The sequence below is a fragment of the Dromiciops gliroides genome, chromosome 3, assembly GCF_019393635.1.
Source record: "Dromiciops gliroides isolate mDroGli1 chromosome 3, mDroGli1.pri, whole genome shotgun sequence".
In the NCBI taxonomy this organism is placed as follows: Eukaryota; Metazoa; Chordata; class Mammalia; order Microbiotheria; family Microbiotheriidae; genus Dromiciops; species Dromiciops gliroides.
In genome coordinates, this window is record NC_057863.1 from 91,140,629 (window position 1) to 91,156,134 (window position 15,506).

Below are 15,506 nucleotides of genomic sequence, written 5' to 3' on the forward strand. Positions count from 1 at the left end.
AAGCTTCCTCATTAGTTCCTTGGGATTGTCTTGGATCATTGCACTGCCGAGAGTAGTTAAGTCATCCACAATTGCTCATAGAACAATACTGCTGTCACTATGCACAATGTCTTCCCAGCTCTGCTCACTTCACTATACATCGATGCTCATTAGTCTTTCCAGGTTTTTCTGGGATCATCCTGTTTGTCATTTCCTGTAGCACAAGACCATTCCACTACAATCATATAGCACAGTTTTTTCCATCATTCCTCAATTGATGGACATTCCCTTGATTCTCAATTCTTAGCCTCCACAAAGAGTTGCTATAAATATTTTTTGTACAATTTCCCCCCCTTTTCTCTTTTTCATGATTACTATTGTTAACTGTTTCCCTTCCATCCTATTCCCTTCCCCATGATATTTATTCTATTATCCATCTTCTTTCATCCTATCATTCTTTAAAAGGGATTTGCTTCTGTCTATCCCCTCCCCCACTCTGCCCTTCCTTCTTTTGCCCCTCTCTCTTTATCCCCTTCCCCTCCTATTTTCCTGAAGGGTTAGAGAGATTACTCCACCCAATTGAGTGTGTACATTATTCCCTCCTTGAGCCAATTCTAATGAGTGTTAGGCTCATTTACTGCCCAGATTAAATAAATTACTCCACCTAGTTGGGTGTGTCTGTTAGTCCCTCCTTGAGGCAGCCCTGATGAGTTTAAGGTCTTTGAGCCTTTTCTGATGAGTGTAAAATTAATTTACTGCCCTGCTCCTCTCCCATCTCTCTTCCCCCACTCCATAAGCGTTTTCCTGTTTCTTTCATGTAGGATTTCACCCCTGCCCTTCCCCCTCCCCCAGTGCATTCCCTTCACCCCTCAGTTTAACCCTAAAGATGTCATCACCTAGCTAGATGACACAGTGGACAAAGCATCACCTTTGGACGGGGGGGGGGGGGGGGGGGGGGGGATCCCAGCCAAAACCTGGCCTCAGACACAAGAGAGTCGCCCACTACATGACCCCAGGTATGTCCCCCAGCTCCAATTTTTTATGGTTCTCTAGGGTCTTGTATTTGAAAGTCAAATTTGCCATTCAGTTCAGGTCTTTTCATCACAAATATCTGAAAGTTTTCTTTTTCATTAAAGTCCCATTTTTTTCTGCTGAAAGATAATGCTGAGTTTTGCTGGGTAGGTGATTCTTGGTTGTAATCCCATTTCCTTTGCCCTTTGGAATATCATATTCCATGCCCTCCAGTCCTTTAATGTAGAAGCTGCTAGATCTTGTGCTATCCTGACTGGGGCTCCATAGTACTTGAATTCTTTCTTTTTGGCAGCTTGCAATATTTTCTCCTTGACCTGAGAGCTCTGGAATTTGGCTACAATATTCCTAGGAGTTTTCCTTTTGGGATCTCTTTCTGGAAGTAATCGGTGTATTCTTTCAATTTCTAGTTTAGCTTCTTCTTCTAAAATTTCAGGGCAATTTCCCCTGAGAATATCTTGGAAGATGGTGTCTAAGCTCTTTCCTTGATCATGGTTTTCAGATAGACCAATTTTCAAATTATCTCTCCTGGACCTATTTCCCAGGTTGGCAGTTTTTCCCAGAAGATATTTCACATTGCCCTCTATTTTTTTATTCATTTGGATTTGCTTTAATGTGTATTGGTTTCTCATAAAGTCACTGGCTTCCATTTGTTCAATCCTCATTCTTAGGCAATTATTTTCATCAGAGAGCTTTTCTACCTCCTTTTCCATTTGGCCAATTTGACTTTTCAAGCTGTTGACTTTTTTCTCATGTCTTTCGTGCATCACCCTCATTTCTCTTTCCATTTTTTCCTCTACCTCTCTAACTTTATCTTCAAAGTTCTTTTTGAGCACCTCTTCGGCCTGAGACCAATTCATATTTTTCTTGGAAGCTTTAGATATAAGGGCCCTGATATTGACATCTTCCTCTGAGGGTGCACCTCGGTCTTCCTTGTTATTGAAGAAACTGTCTATGGTCCTCACCTTTCTGTCTGCTCATCTTGCTTTTCTTTTACTTGACTTTTAGCTCCTTAAAGTGGGGTACTGTTTCCAGGCTGCAGTATCCCAAGCTTCAGAAGTCTCAGGTGGTATGATTTAAGGAGGATCAGGTTCTTCACTCCCGTAGATGACCCCAGACCAACTTGCTAATCAACCAGCTTTGTGTGTTATGGTTGTTAGCTCCAATGAGCCTGTGCCCTTCCTCCACCTGGGCCACTGCTACTGGAGCCTACCTCCTGGTTCTCAGCAGGGGTGTAAAATCCAAGTTCTGCCTTAGCACCAGCATAGACCCCTGTAGTCTCCCCCCTGCTCAGGGCTCAGCCCACTCCCCAGACTGTGAGTTTAGTTCCAGACAACACTGGTGCTTCAGCTGATTCAGAGGCTCTGGGGGCTCCTTCTCTGATGAGGCCTTTCTGGGACTGGATCTGTGTCAGGGTGACTGTGGGGTTGGGCTCAACTCCCGTATCAGCACAGCAGCTCCCTTCTGACCTTCCGAGCTGTTCTTGGTTAGAAGATGATTTTAGCACATTCTTCTGTGAGTTTTGCTGCTCCAGGCATTTTCCTATGGTGTTATTTGGATGTTTTTTGGAGCGATCATCTGGGCCTATTTTTTGAGGTAGCAAAGCTCTATGAACTGAAGCAACCAACATGAATCAGAATGCTACTAAGAGCCCAAGACTATCACTGGCAATAGGAAGTTAAAGGTTACAGGCAATACAACCTTTTTTGGGGGGGAGGGGGCAGCGCAGGGCAACGAGGGTTAAGTGACTTGCCCAGAGTCACACAACTAGTAAGTGTCAGATGTCTGAGGCTGGATTTGAACTCAGGTCCTCCTGAATCCAGGGCTAGTGCTTTATCCACTGTACCACCTAACTGCCCTGGGCAACACAACTTTTTGATAAATTTCATTATCATCCCCTACAAACTATGCTCAGAATTCAATGGTAAGATAAGATGAAGTCCTCAAACATATTCCCAGCATTAAAACTTACTCTAAGAGAGGCCTAATGAGCTAAAACTCAGATGCAGATGGAGATTAAACTAGTTAGGGGGAAATGAGGGGACTAAAAGCAAGAGAGAAAATCAAGATTATATGAAATCAAAACATGTTCTCCAGTTTTATGGAATTCTAGTAGATATGTCAAGGCCCCAAATAAACAAGCCTGCAAAATGAAGAGGCAGTAGAACAAGGAGCTGAAGATAATGTACTGAGAATGGAATACATCTAAAAAGGTAAGAAAAGTATTTATGGTAAATAAAAGATTAAGAATCCTCATATTCTGGGGCCATCACTTGACGAGCTTTTGTTGATGCTGGTCGTGTATGCTGACAAGCTTGTATACACTTAGTTTCTTCTCTCAGACTCTGAGGCTCCTCTCTTCTCAGGCTGGCGCCTTGTTCCATTTCGGCCCTACCCAGCTGTCTCTGCCTCCATCATGGCTTCCTTTCTCTGCCAGCCTCCTGCCCAGGTATCTCTGCCAGCCTCCTCCCAATCTGACCCACGACTACCCCTGGCCGACTCTCCTTTTCTCCTCATTTAGATTGACTAGATTCCCTTCCCTCTCCCCTGACTAGTTTTGTGACTTAGCCCTCTCGATAGCTATCTCAGCTATTACTCACAGGATGTTTCTCTGACTTCTATGCCTGGTCTTCCAAGTATACACATTTTGTGTTGAGAAAACGGACCGTCTTTTGTTTTCTGAAGTAACGACTTCAAAGGCAGAGAAGCTTTCTATTAGAATACTATATTTACCCAGTAGGACAATGGTAAGAAAAAAAGTAATCCTCTGTGCACACAGTACTTCATTAGTTGGAAAAATGTCATTTATTGGGACCTTTATTTCATTTAAGATTAAAAAATTCAGAGGAAGGCAATTCAAATAAATTAAGTACTGCTTCATTGATTCCACTGACATTCACTTCCCACAAAAGGTTTTACTTTTTTCTAGAAAAAATGTTGAGATATGTAGAAGAAAAGAAATTTAATTGGTGCCTAAATAAAAGTCTACGAGATAATGTCTCCGAAGGTAACCACAGACTACCCCCCCCAAGTGTCTGAATTGTACAAAAAGCATCAGAAATTAACATTTTATTATCTCCCACTTAATGCTGCATAAAACAGATAAATTTTCAGTGCCCTACCTAGAAACATAAAACATTAAGCAGTTATGGTTGTTAACAAATCTAACTCATACACATTAAGTGAGTTGAAAAAAAAATCAGTGTTATTGCATATGACTGGAGCACTATAGACAATTCAATTTTGAATTACTGCATTCACACACAGAACAATGGGAAAAACAAAATACCTGAAAAGTCATCAACATGACTTATCAGCAACCAGGGGCAGAATATGGAGCGTGGGGGAAGAAGGGAGGAAATTAGGTACTGGTTCATGTTTTATTCCAAATACACAAAAACTTCTGCAACTAGAATTTGGGTCTATGTACATCTTTAATGTGAAACAGGCCCAGGAGAACTCTACTTTTCTGCTACAGAAAAATTTAGAATCAATCCAATGAATGTTTTTCAAGTGTCCAATATGTATAAGACACTGTTGTGTGGACTGAGCAGTATGCAAATATGAATTAAACATAAGCCCTGACCTCAGCAGAGTATGATATATATGATATATACAGAAGATGCGTACAAAATTAAAGGCAGGGTGTATTTAAACTTTAATAGATTAAAACTGCACTCAGTCTTTTGGGAGACCCACCACACTTTTCATGTGTAAAGACCCAAGAAAAATTATCTTCAAAGTATACGTGATTCCCTAAGTCACTAAAACACTTAGGAGCATAAGATCTTCTTCCTTACCACCCATTCAATCCTCAAATCCTTGCAATTTGGGTTGCTTGCCACACCAGCATTTTTGGAAACCATTCTCTTTAAAACTAAATCCACATTTGCTCAACTGTCATCCTCCTTGATCCTGTGCTGCACAGGACAGAAATCTCACGTCTACTATCTGCGACCTTGGGCAAATTTAATGTCTTGGGGGCCAGTTTCCTTGTAGATAAAATGAGAAGGCTGGAAGAGATGAAATTTAAAACTAACTAGTATGCTCCACGTCTGTTCTTTCCTCTTGACACTTGTGACCCTCTGTCCTTGTGGTCCTCTTCCTAACTTGCAGACCATTCCTTCTAGCTCCTTTAACTCTACCCACCCACCAAATGTGAAAATTTACCCAAGGATATTCTCAAGGCTCTCTTATCTTCCACTTTACTATAAATAATCCACTTTCATGGCTCTGAGTATCGCTTGTCCTGGTAATTCTTAAATCTTTATCTCCAGCCCTCTTGTGAGCTACAAATCTTCTTTTCCAACTGCCAAGCTAGATATTTCCACTGAATGTCATATTAACACTCCAACTGACCAATAGCAAAGCCAAACTCACCTTCCCCCTCACTCCCAACCTGTTTCATCTTCCCTGACTTCCTTGTTCCCATTAATGGAATCATCAATTTCACAGCCACCCAAGATCCAAATCTTGTAGTGGTCTTGAAGTCACTGTCTTGGTATATTTTCTTTCATTAAAAGCCTTCACTAACTTCAGTTTTAGCGCTGATTCAAAAAGCACCTTTCTTGTTTGATGAATGTCTTGTCTAGTCAAAGCACTTGTAATCTTAAGTAACCCACTACTGGAGCTCTCCGACAAAACTTGCTATCGTCTTAGTTCTTTTGCACTGATTTCCAGTCACTTCCCTATAGTGGATTTACATTCAGTATACCCAAGTTCTGCATTTTAAAAATTGATGTTATACTGTTGGATGTTCCCATACATTTTTTTCTTTTCTTTTCTCTCTCTCTCTCTCTCTTTTTTGGTGAGGCAATTGGGGTTAAGTGACTTGCTCAGGGTCATACAGCTAGTAAGTGTCAAGTGTCTGAGGCCAGATTTGAATTCAGGTCCTCCTGACTCCAGGGCCAGCATTCTATCCACTGGGCCACCTAGCTGCCCCTTCCCATACATTTTTTTTTAATTTTTTTTTTTTTGCAGGCAATGGGGGTTAAGTGACTTGCCCAGGGTCACACAGATAGTAAGTGTCAAGTGTCTGAGGCCGGATCCGAACTCAGGGACTCCTGAATCCAGGGCCGGTGCTTTAACCACTGCACCATCTAGCTGCCCCCTTTCCCATACATTTTTAACATGTGTTTGTGTCTCCTGATGGTATGATCTTTCTGTTGTTTGTTTTGGTTCTAAATAGATTTTCTAATTTCTTAGTGACTTTTAACAAGGCTATTTAATAATAGGCCTTGTAAATGTGCCTAATGGCAGCATCTGATCATTGTTATATTTATTTAAAAAAATGTTTTCATTTTTTATTCCGTCCTATCCTCAGAAATCCTTTAAGGTAGATGGGGTAGGTGACAAGCCTCCTTTTGCAGATGAAACTGGGAAACATGGCAATTAAAGAGGGATTTAATTCACCCAAGATTACAAAATCAATATAACAATGGTATGAAAACTTAGTTTTTTCTTTTAAATTTAAATTTTTTCAATGAACAAAAATTTATTCTTTCCCAACCAGTTCCTCCATTAGGAAAAAAAGAGGAAGGAAGAAAAAAAAAAAAGAACTTCATTTTCTCAACTCTTAGCACAAACTAGACCACACAGGAGATATTTTTCCCTTGACCCTGATAATAATGTGGTAAATTTGTATAGGCCATTGCCCATTTATAAAGAGCTTGGAACTACATCAACACATTTGATTCTCACAACAACCCAGTGAAGTAGCTGTTACTTTGTGTAATAGCTGTGTTTCTGGAAAATTGTATGTAAACTAAATTTTGTGAAATGAATAATTTTAATGCACACAAAGACCTCTGATGATACTGTCTGTAAAGTGAAGAGGCCTTTTGTGAAGCAGATAATCACCCTCTTCATTTGTTTTGTAAAATTTTTGCAAACTTTAAAGTGCTACATAAATGTCAACATTTATTATCAAGTTCAGATTTGGGGGTTTTCTTAGAGGAAGGTCACACCTATAACTTTAAACTAGAGTAATTCTGACTAAGTGGAACTTGCCCACTAAAGCAAAGTAATGATAAGCTTTAACCACAGTATAGTTTTACTGAAATACATCCACTGATTACTTTTAAATATGTTCAATATGAAACCACAGGCTTATCAAGGAGACCGGTCTATTTAACTAAAACAAAATGTGTCTGAAAGTCAACCTCGCCTAGTGCAGAGAGGACTGGCCTCAGAATCAGGATGTCTTGGGTTCAGGTCCTACCCCTGACATATACAGGGTGTGTGACTATAGGTAAGCCAAGACACTTCATCTCCCAATGGCAGACCAAGTCACAGAATAGCTTGTTGACCTAAATTTCTTCATCAGAAAAGTTCCCAATCAATTAATGAAATCACAGGTCTCAATCAAAAAAAAAAAAAGTTAATACACCCACTGTATATTATTCTGTCAGACTTCATTGATGTGGTTGGTTTTGCAGAACTGAATTTTTTTTTTTGCTTTTTCTTTTTTATTCTTTTGTTTCAAGGGATGGCTCTCTGGGTAAGGAATTGGGGAAGAACAGATTTGGAATTGACGGTGATATAAAAAGATATAATCTTTTAATTCTAACAAGAGTCACTTTACACAAATAGAACCACATTCTCAATAGTGATCTCCAGTGATGCTGATCACAACCGATAACTTTCTTACCCAATGTAATCCTTGTCCATATTGTCACATAACCCTCTCTAATGGACCAACCCAACATGCTGGAGACCTCCCTTTAGCATTTCATGAGTCCCAGTTCAGTATGTGGATTGTCTGTTATCCCTCACTCTTGTTGCGTGACTGGTCCACCCCCTTTGATGGGAAGCCATGGTCCTGACAATCTTTTTATGCCACCTCTTTCACTCAACCCACTACTGGAACCAGGACCTACACTGTTCAGAAATAAGCAATCACATCAAATCACTGGAAGAATACTAGTATCAAGAAGATGGATTTTGGTGACAGCTCGGTCCAAGATGCTTAAAAATTCAGTGTAATTTCCCAAACACAATCAAGCATATTCTCCTCATATTCAAGTCTAGACAGAGCTTGCTGCCCTCTGCAGTACTGATGTATTTATTTACCTTAATGGACTACCTATTCAGATGTGTATATTATAATTTGGGCGGTGTGAATTCTTCATTCCCCTAATTATTCCTGTGTAGACTGCTAGATCAAGCAAGCTCTTTTGGATGGTCACATATCTCCTAGAGGTCGAGTGGTGTTCCGGGGCTTGATCACAATATCATATGCTGACAGAAGACTTCACCATGTAGGGGGATCCCCTCCGAGCTTTTGTTAAGTACTGTTTGGATTAGTACAACAGACTCCAAACTGGCCTTGCTGCTTCTAGGCGCACCCCGCTCCAATCCAACCTAAACAATGCTACCAAGATAATCTTCCTAATGTGCTCCTCTGATTATGCTCTTTCCTTGCTCCAAAGCCTTCAGATGCTCTCCACTGCCTACAGAAAAAAAAATGTCCTCGCCACCCACAATTTGATGCTAAGTTACATTTCCAGGTATAATTTACACTTCTGCCTTTCACAGGCACTTTCCAACCAAGGTAGACAACTCACTGTTCCTATAGACTTTCCTCTCATTCTCTCTCTGCTCACACACCATATTTCCCTAGCTTGCACCCAATCTTAATCCCAACAAGCGCCTGACATAAACCTCCCCCATCCATTTCCAGAGACTGAGATCCTTCCTGCTTTCCCAAACTTTCCTCAAATAGCTTCTTCACCCTCATCTGCCCAATGGAGAACAAATAAATTTCCCCTCCTGGAACTGTACAGTTCTCCTACACACTGAGGATATTCTCACTTGTGTTACAGTACAGTTAGCTGTGTCTGTACCATTCCTCAATTATAATGTAAGCTCCTGGAGGGAAGAAACCATATCCTGCTTAACTCTGTACATAGACCAGCAAAATAACAACTACAAGAACAAGAAGAATTGCTGGCATTTATATGGCTCTTGCAAAACACTTTACAAATACTACCTCATTTTAGTCTCATAACAACCCTGGGAGGTAGGTGCTATGATTATGCTCATTTTACAAATAAGAACACCAAGGAAGATAGAGGTTAAGTGACTTGCCCAGGGTCACACAGCTGCTAAGTATCTGAGACCATATTTGAACTCAGGTCTTTCTTAATTCCAGGACCAGTACTCTGTGTGCTATGGCACCACCTTGCAGCCTTGAACACAGGCCTTACACATAGAAAGCATTTAGTAAATTTTTGTTGAACCGAATATAGTCTTTTCCTCTGTTAAATATGGATTAGTCTGCTTATTTTTCAGTACTAAATTCAAAGCAGTACACACAACTTTACAAAATTTATAAAGTAGGGGATGGAGGTACATGATGTTATTGCTTTTCCATTTTAAATATTTAAATGAAAAAAAAAAGAAGTGGTGTCCATTACCTGGACAGGGACAGTGCTGTCTCTTTTAACAGAGGAAGGAAGGATGGGAAAAATAAGAGAATACCAAGGCTAAGATTCATCAAGAAGGACTTTTTCCAAAAAAAAAGGAAAAAGTGGGAAGAGGAAAAGTAGCGGGTTCATCAAGGCCTTGGTGTTGTTTGTTTTAAAGCGGGAAGCAGAGGGATAACACAGACTTTCTAACAAAAAGAGAAATTTTTACTTCGATTTTTGTATGCAAGTCATCTCAAGCACCCTGGCTCATTATTAGTGCTTTGTGTCACTTTTGGCTATGCACCAGCTGCATCTGCTCTCATTTTTTGCGGGAAATTATAAGTTATAATTTTGTTTGGGAAGCTGAAATTGCTAAGTTCTCATTTTTTCCCCTCAGTGATCCAATTTTAGGGAAAGTATTTTTAAACCTGAGAGATACAATGACACAGAGTACTGTCCCTTTTACTACTCATCATATTCTTAAGTGTGGTTTAATTGAATGATGGATCCAATTTATTTTATGCTGCAACAGATTTCCAATTTTCTAAATCAAACAGGATTTTCTGGCTAAATTTTATTTTATATACAACTTGTCACAATGCATATGACATACATATACCTAATCAATAGTTTACTTACTGCCAAATGTTATTTTTTAAAATTCCATCGCCCTATAAATTAGCATTCACGTATTTCTTTGCTCGCTTACTAGCTAGTTTGAAAGGCACTGTATTCCTTTGAAGCAGACATGTAAATGGTAACAGATATCTTGAATTTATTAATGTTTATTCATTCTGATTAAGCTGATTTTTACTCCTTAGTTTCAGATTTCTTTTTGAAAGTAACCCTAAACTTTGCCACATTTTAAATCACTAATCATAAAAAAGCCAACCACAAAATTCCTCCTTTTCAACAAGCACTGAATGAACCAAGTTTGAGTTGAATGCCCCAGTGCTGTTCAAGAAATGATTTTCTAAACTTTCACTTTTATTCCCATGGTGAAATTTCTCAAAACATTTCAGCATAAAGATTTTATTTCCTTTATGCTTTCCTGATAATACTAATGCCTTGATTAATGATGCTCTCTTCCCCAACTTCAATCACTCACAAGCTGCTTTTCACAGTCAAAGATCACTGACCTTGGAGACTTAAAATGAAGCAGAATTCAAAATCAGAAGACCAAATATTTTAAATAGAAAACTAAAAAACAAGATGCTTTTAAAAAATGTTTACAAATAATAAAGGATGCCCAGGGAAGAGAATAAGTTCTTGTCTGTCAGGGCAATCTTACCATGACAATTATTTTTAAATTATGAATAACTTAATTATGCTATTATATTGGTGTGAATCAACCATCCTTCAATTTTATGTCGCACTTCCCTGCAGACACTATAAATGAACCTTAAAGCAATTGGCAGATGAAGCTTAAATAAAAGAGGTGGTAAAAGTAGAAAGAATGAAGACATTTTAGTCTAAACACAAGTCATTTTTCAAGTGCAGTAAAGCAGTCATGTTCAAAACACTTACCATTATTACTGCTCTCAGAATTTTCTTCAGGCTGGCCTTCTGTAGAACAAGAAAAATGTGCTTTTGTGATCGTGGTGAACAACAAAAATTATTTTAAAACTATAATATGACAAACAATGGCTACTGAAAAAAGAAGGCACTTAAAAGGGAATAAAACCTACATAGGGACACAACTTCAAAAGCCATCTTCCTAAAAGCCTATACATTTCTCCAGCCTTTGGCAGAACACAAAAAGAATGACTATGGGGAACACAAAGTAGTGAGGCAAAGTACACACATTCTGTGTGCGTGTGTGTGTGTGTGTGTGCGCGCGTGCGTGCGCACGCACGTACGTGTATGTTCTATCCTTTCTTCCCCTCTCTTTCTCTCCTCCTCCCTCCCTCTTCCCCTTTCCCCCTCTCCCTGCCTCTCTTCCTCCCTCTTCTCCCTGTCCTCTTTTCTCTCTCTCTTCCCCATTTTTTGTTAAGCTATTGCAAGACACCAACCCCTTTGTAGTTTTTTAAAAAAGGGGTACACTGCCTATAAAAGACATGATTTACAGAGAATTAAGTTTTATACTGATTTGGGTTAATTCCAAGCTGGGTTCTTATACTACAGCAGAAGATGAAGTTTACCAAAAATCAGGGGGGAAATGTCAGGAGAAATGGGGTACTCATGATTCACACCTCACAGCCTGGTATACTGTGAAAACTCAAGGAGTAAATTTTGTAGAATTAATAACACCTCAGTAATCAGGAGTGCCATATTGGAAGGTAAAGAAGATCCCAGGGTCAAATTCATGATAAGCTAAGGCACTATCATAAAACTTTAAATGCATATCTATTCATAATTTAGACAGATGGTAGTTGTCTATATTTTAAATTCTTTTTATTACTCCTGATAGATTATATTTAAGGCTCCTGGTCTATGTGACAGAGAACTGAGTTATTCTGAAATTGGGGTGAAACTTCTAAGACCCTGCAAGATGGTTCCCAATGCCGATGACAAAGTACTTGGCTCAGTCACACTGTCAACACTTACCTTTGGGAAACAGAGACATAAAACCACCAATCCTCACCTCCATCCTTCCTACCCACCCACCCCAGTGCCTGAAGGCTCTTCTGATGCTATCTGCACACCAAAAGAAGAGAAATGAAACCCATCTATTAGAAGACCTACTTAAGTATCAATAGAGTCCTTCCTCCTATGACTCCCTCAAAAACAGGAATGTAATTGTGGTCCTTGAACTCATCTGTTTAACCGTTTCTATTCTGTTGGGATAAATACTAAAAGTTCCACTTTAACAAAGACTCAATAAAATAATTCAGGGTTGACCCTACGTTAAATCAGCCATCAGAGTATGTAAGAGAAAGAGGAATGGGAAAGAACGTCAGGCTCCAGACTCGATCTGACTAGTGGCCAACAACTTCAGACAAATCCCTTGCCCTCTCTGAGCCTTAGTTTCTTCATCTGTAAAACAGGTAAAATTTTGTCCTGCATGCCTCTCATTGTGAGGAAAGTTTTTCTAAACTAAAGAGAATATAAACTAGCATTAAGAAAAATATTCCATTTTTCTTAAAGTGTAAAAAAGATGTTAAACTGTTCATTTTCTTTTCAAAATATGAAGTTCTACAGAAATAAAAAGAGAAGAAATAGACAAAATGATTAGCTAGCTAAAATAAGCAGAACACTAAGAGGCAGAGCTCAAATAGAGCCCAAATGTCTAACTCTGAACTTCACAGTAAAAAGTAGCCTAGATCCACACCATCGCTCACACCCATCCTCCTTTTCTCACTCCTGTAGCTCGACTCTGACTCAGGCCCTCATCCTCTCTTAGCTGGACCACCGCAAAGGTCTCCTAAACGATCTCTCCCTCTTGTCTCCTTTCTCTCTAATTCATCCTCCACTGAGCCGCCAAGCAGACACTCCCCAAAGCAGGTGACCAAGCTGTCAAACTCCCAACCCAAAATATTGTCAATGGGTCCCTAATACCTACAGGATAAAATACAGATTCAAGCTGCTGTTCGAAGCTCATCCAACTTAACCGTCTTATTTCCTATTATCCTCCTCCCAGGACGGACCTGAAGGGAATGTGCTTCCTCCTCACGTCTGTCTCACCACATCCCCAGCTTTCTCCAAAGCCCAGCTCAGGGCCTCTTTCTGACATGAATGAGGCCTGCCCTGCTCCCCTCAGTTACTGGTGCACTCTCCCTCTTAAAATGACCTTGTACACAACTTCTATTTACTTACTCTTACACACACTGCATTCCCTCAGTGGGATGTAAACTCCTTGAAGGCAGTTCCTCTTTTGTATGTGCTGTGCATATACAAAGCACTCATTAAGCGTTTGTTGAATTGAACTGAATAATGCTGAATTTATAACAAGAGAAAGTCTAAAGGGAAAAATATTACTAGTTAAGTCTTCAGTAATAATAATTCAGGTTTAATCATAGAATTTAAGTCAAAGCCTATTCTACAAATTATTTCTTTGACTGTAGGCTTACTTTCCTAAAAAGCCGGACTCTCTGGGTGAAGGAATATTCTACTCAAAATTCCAAATCGCTTGCTTAATAGATATGATAGCTAACATCCTAGAAAGACATTTCTGTGACAGGCTGTATCAATATATCTGTAAATGCCCTTTTTGATTTTCTGTTATTACCAGGATATAAAGTTTCACTGCAGAAAATCACAGACTAGACTCAAATCAGTTCAGCATGGGATTCCAAATCTTATCTTAGCCGTGTACCCTCACACTCAAATTTTCTCCTGGACTATTGCAACTAAACTTATGAATGGAAAACTACAGACTATAAGATACCCCTTCTACAACATCTCCAGTTATGGAAAGGAGAAAGAAAAAGTCTACAGTTCTTTTCCCCAGTTTGGGACTTGTTTTCTTGAGAGGTGAAAGGGCTAGTGGGCTGGCTGGCTCTCAGAGAGCCTGATGACCACTGTCCTGGGAACTTGCCATATAATTGCAACACAATGCTGTCTCCATTTGCTCTTCCCCAGGTACACGAGAGTATCATCACCTCAGGTGACTCAAGATGTTCACTGGCATGAGTAGCAAAAGCAAAGGTTCTTCTTCTGCTAGTACATTACATTATTTCATATGTGTGAGTACAAAGGCATTACAATACACTGTGCATTTATTAAGGTGGAGGTTTGGGGGATTAAAGAGGGCAGCAACCCCAAAGTGCAGTGAATCAGGTCAGACAGGGAATTCACTAAGCTGAAATATGGGTAGGCAAACAATAGTTAGCGACTCTAGTTGTTATCAACACATGTTAACAATTACGACTTATTTCCTTAAAAAATATGTTAACAAAATTGGTAAAGCTTCCAGTAAATAAAACGGTTAGAAGAATATCTACTACCTTGTTTTTAAAATCATAGTAAAAAATGACAGCCCACTGAAACAGACACAGAATGCACTCATGTCAGCAATAAAGCCAGCATAGTGTTAACAGGTTCAGAAGTTCAGCAACACCTTTTTCATAAGCCAGAGCCAAGAGAAAGGCATTCAGAGCAGTAACAGCTGCTCTAGAAAGGCAGCTATTGCATAATGGATAGAGAGCTGGCCTTGAAGTGAGGGAGATCTGGGTTCAAGACCTGTCTCAGACACATACGGGCTGTGTGCCCCAGGCAGAGACCTTAACATACATATCACTTACCTAGCTACCTTTGAAAAAGAGTTTCCTCTTTAAGTTATTTATAACAGTCAAGTCATATACCACAGCCAACATTAGCATTAAACTCTGATTTATGAGAATTTATATAGAAACCCAAAAGTGCATTTTCTCTATTTATTATTAAAACTACTTATAAAACAGTAAAAACTGAAAGATAAATCAGCTAAAATGTCAAATAACATGGCTCCATAGGCATTACTGAGGAAGCATGGCAAAGTGGAGAGAGAAGGAAGCCAGAAAACACTGGGTTCAGTTCTCACTCCTGATCCCTTGTGGCTGTGACTTTGGACAAGTCACTGAACCTCACAATGCTCTAGGAAACTCTAAGATGCAACATTGTTGTCCTGCACTGGCTGAGAGAGTTTCCTCATCTGGAAATTCCACAGACCAAGGCTATCACAGGTCTAGTCCCTATTTCTTAAGAGAACATAATGTAATTAATATTTAGAAGCAAAGATGGAGGAGAAAATCAACTACACAGCAAACAGATGACAGCTTAATTGTAAGAAGTTAAAAAAAGCTTAATGCTTCTCACTGAGCTATGCCTCAATGTAAGCAAGCAACATAGCAGAACTAAGTAACACCCCCCTCATTAAAAAGACATTTGCTGAAAACAACTGAGACTACTGTGAGAAGCAGACATCCTTTTTCAATACATACCCAATATTTTAAGTGGAATGTTTTATTATAGTATGATTAACACTGGAATATTAGGGATGATGATATGTAGAATACCAAACTCCCAAACTTCAGAGAAACTACTGGTTATTAATTTTGTGATTTCAAAGAGCATTTCCATAGAAACGTAATTCAAACACAATCCTCTATCTGCCTATTTCTCTATAAACCTACACATGCCAGTCTAGGTATTAGCAGATAAGACTACGCA

The 15,506-nt window shown here is 39.4% G+C and overlaps 1 protein-coding gene across 1 annotated transcript in view; it reads right to left on the reverse strand.

The window, feature by feature from the left end:
- GTF2F2 (general transcription factor IIF subunit 2) overlaps positions 1 to 11,129 on the reverse strand; it is a 96,266-nt gene extending 85,137 nt beyond the window's left edge. The window contains exons 1-2 of the mRNA XM_043993365.1: positions 11,105 to 11,129; positions 10,944 to 11,003 (exon numbers count right to left, since the gene is read on the reverse strand). Coding sequence (XP_043849300.1) covers positions 10,944 to 11,003; positions 11,105 to 11,129 — 85 coding nt within the window. The remainder of the gene's footprint in view (positions 1 to 10,943; positions 11,004 to 11,104) is intronic.
- Between the last annotated feature and the right edge of the window lie 4,377 nt (positions 11,130 to 15,506).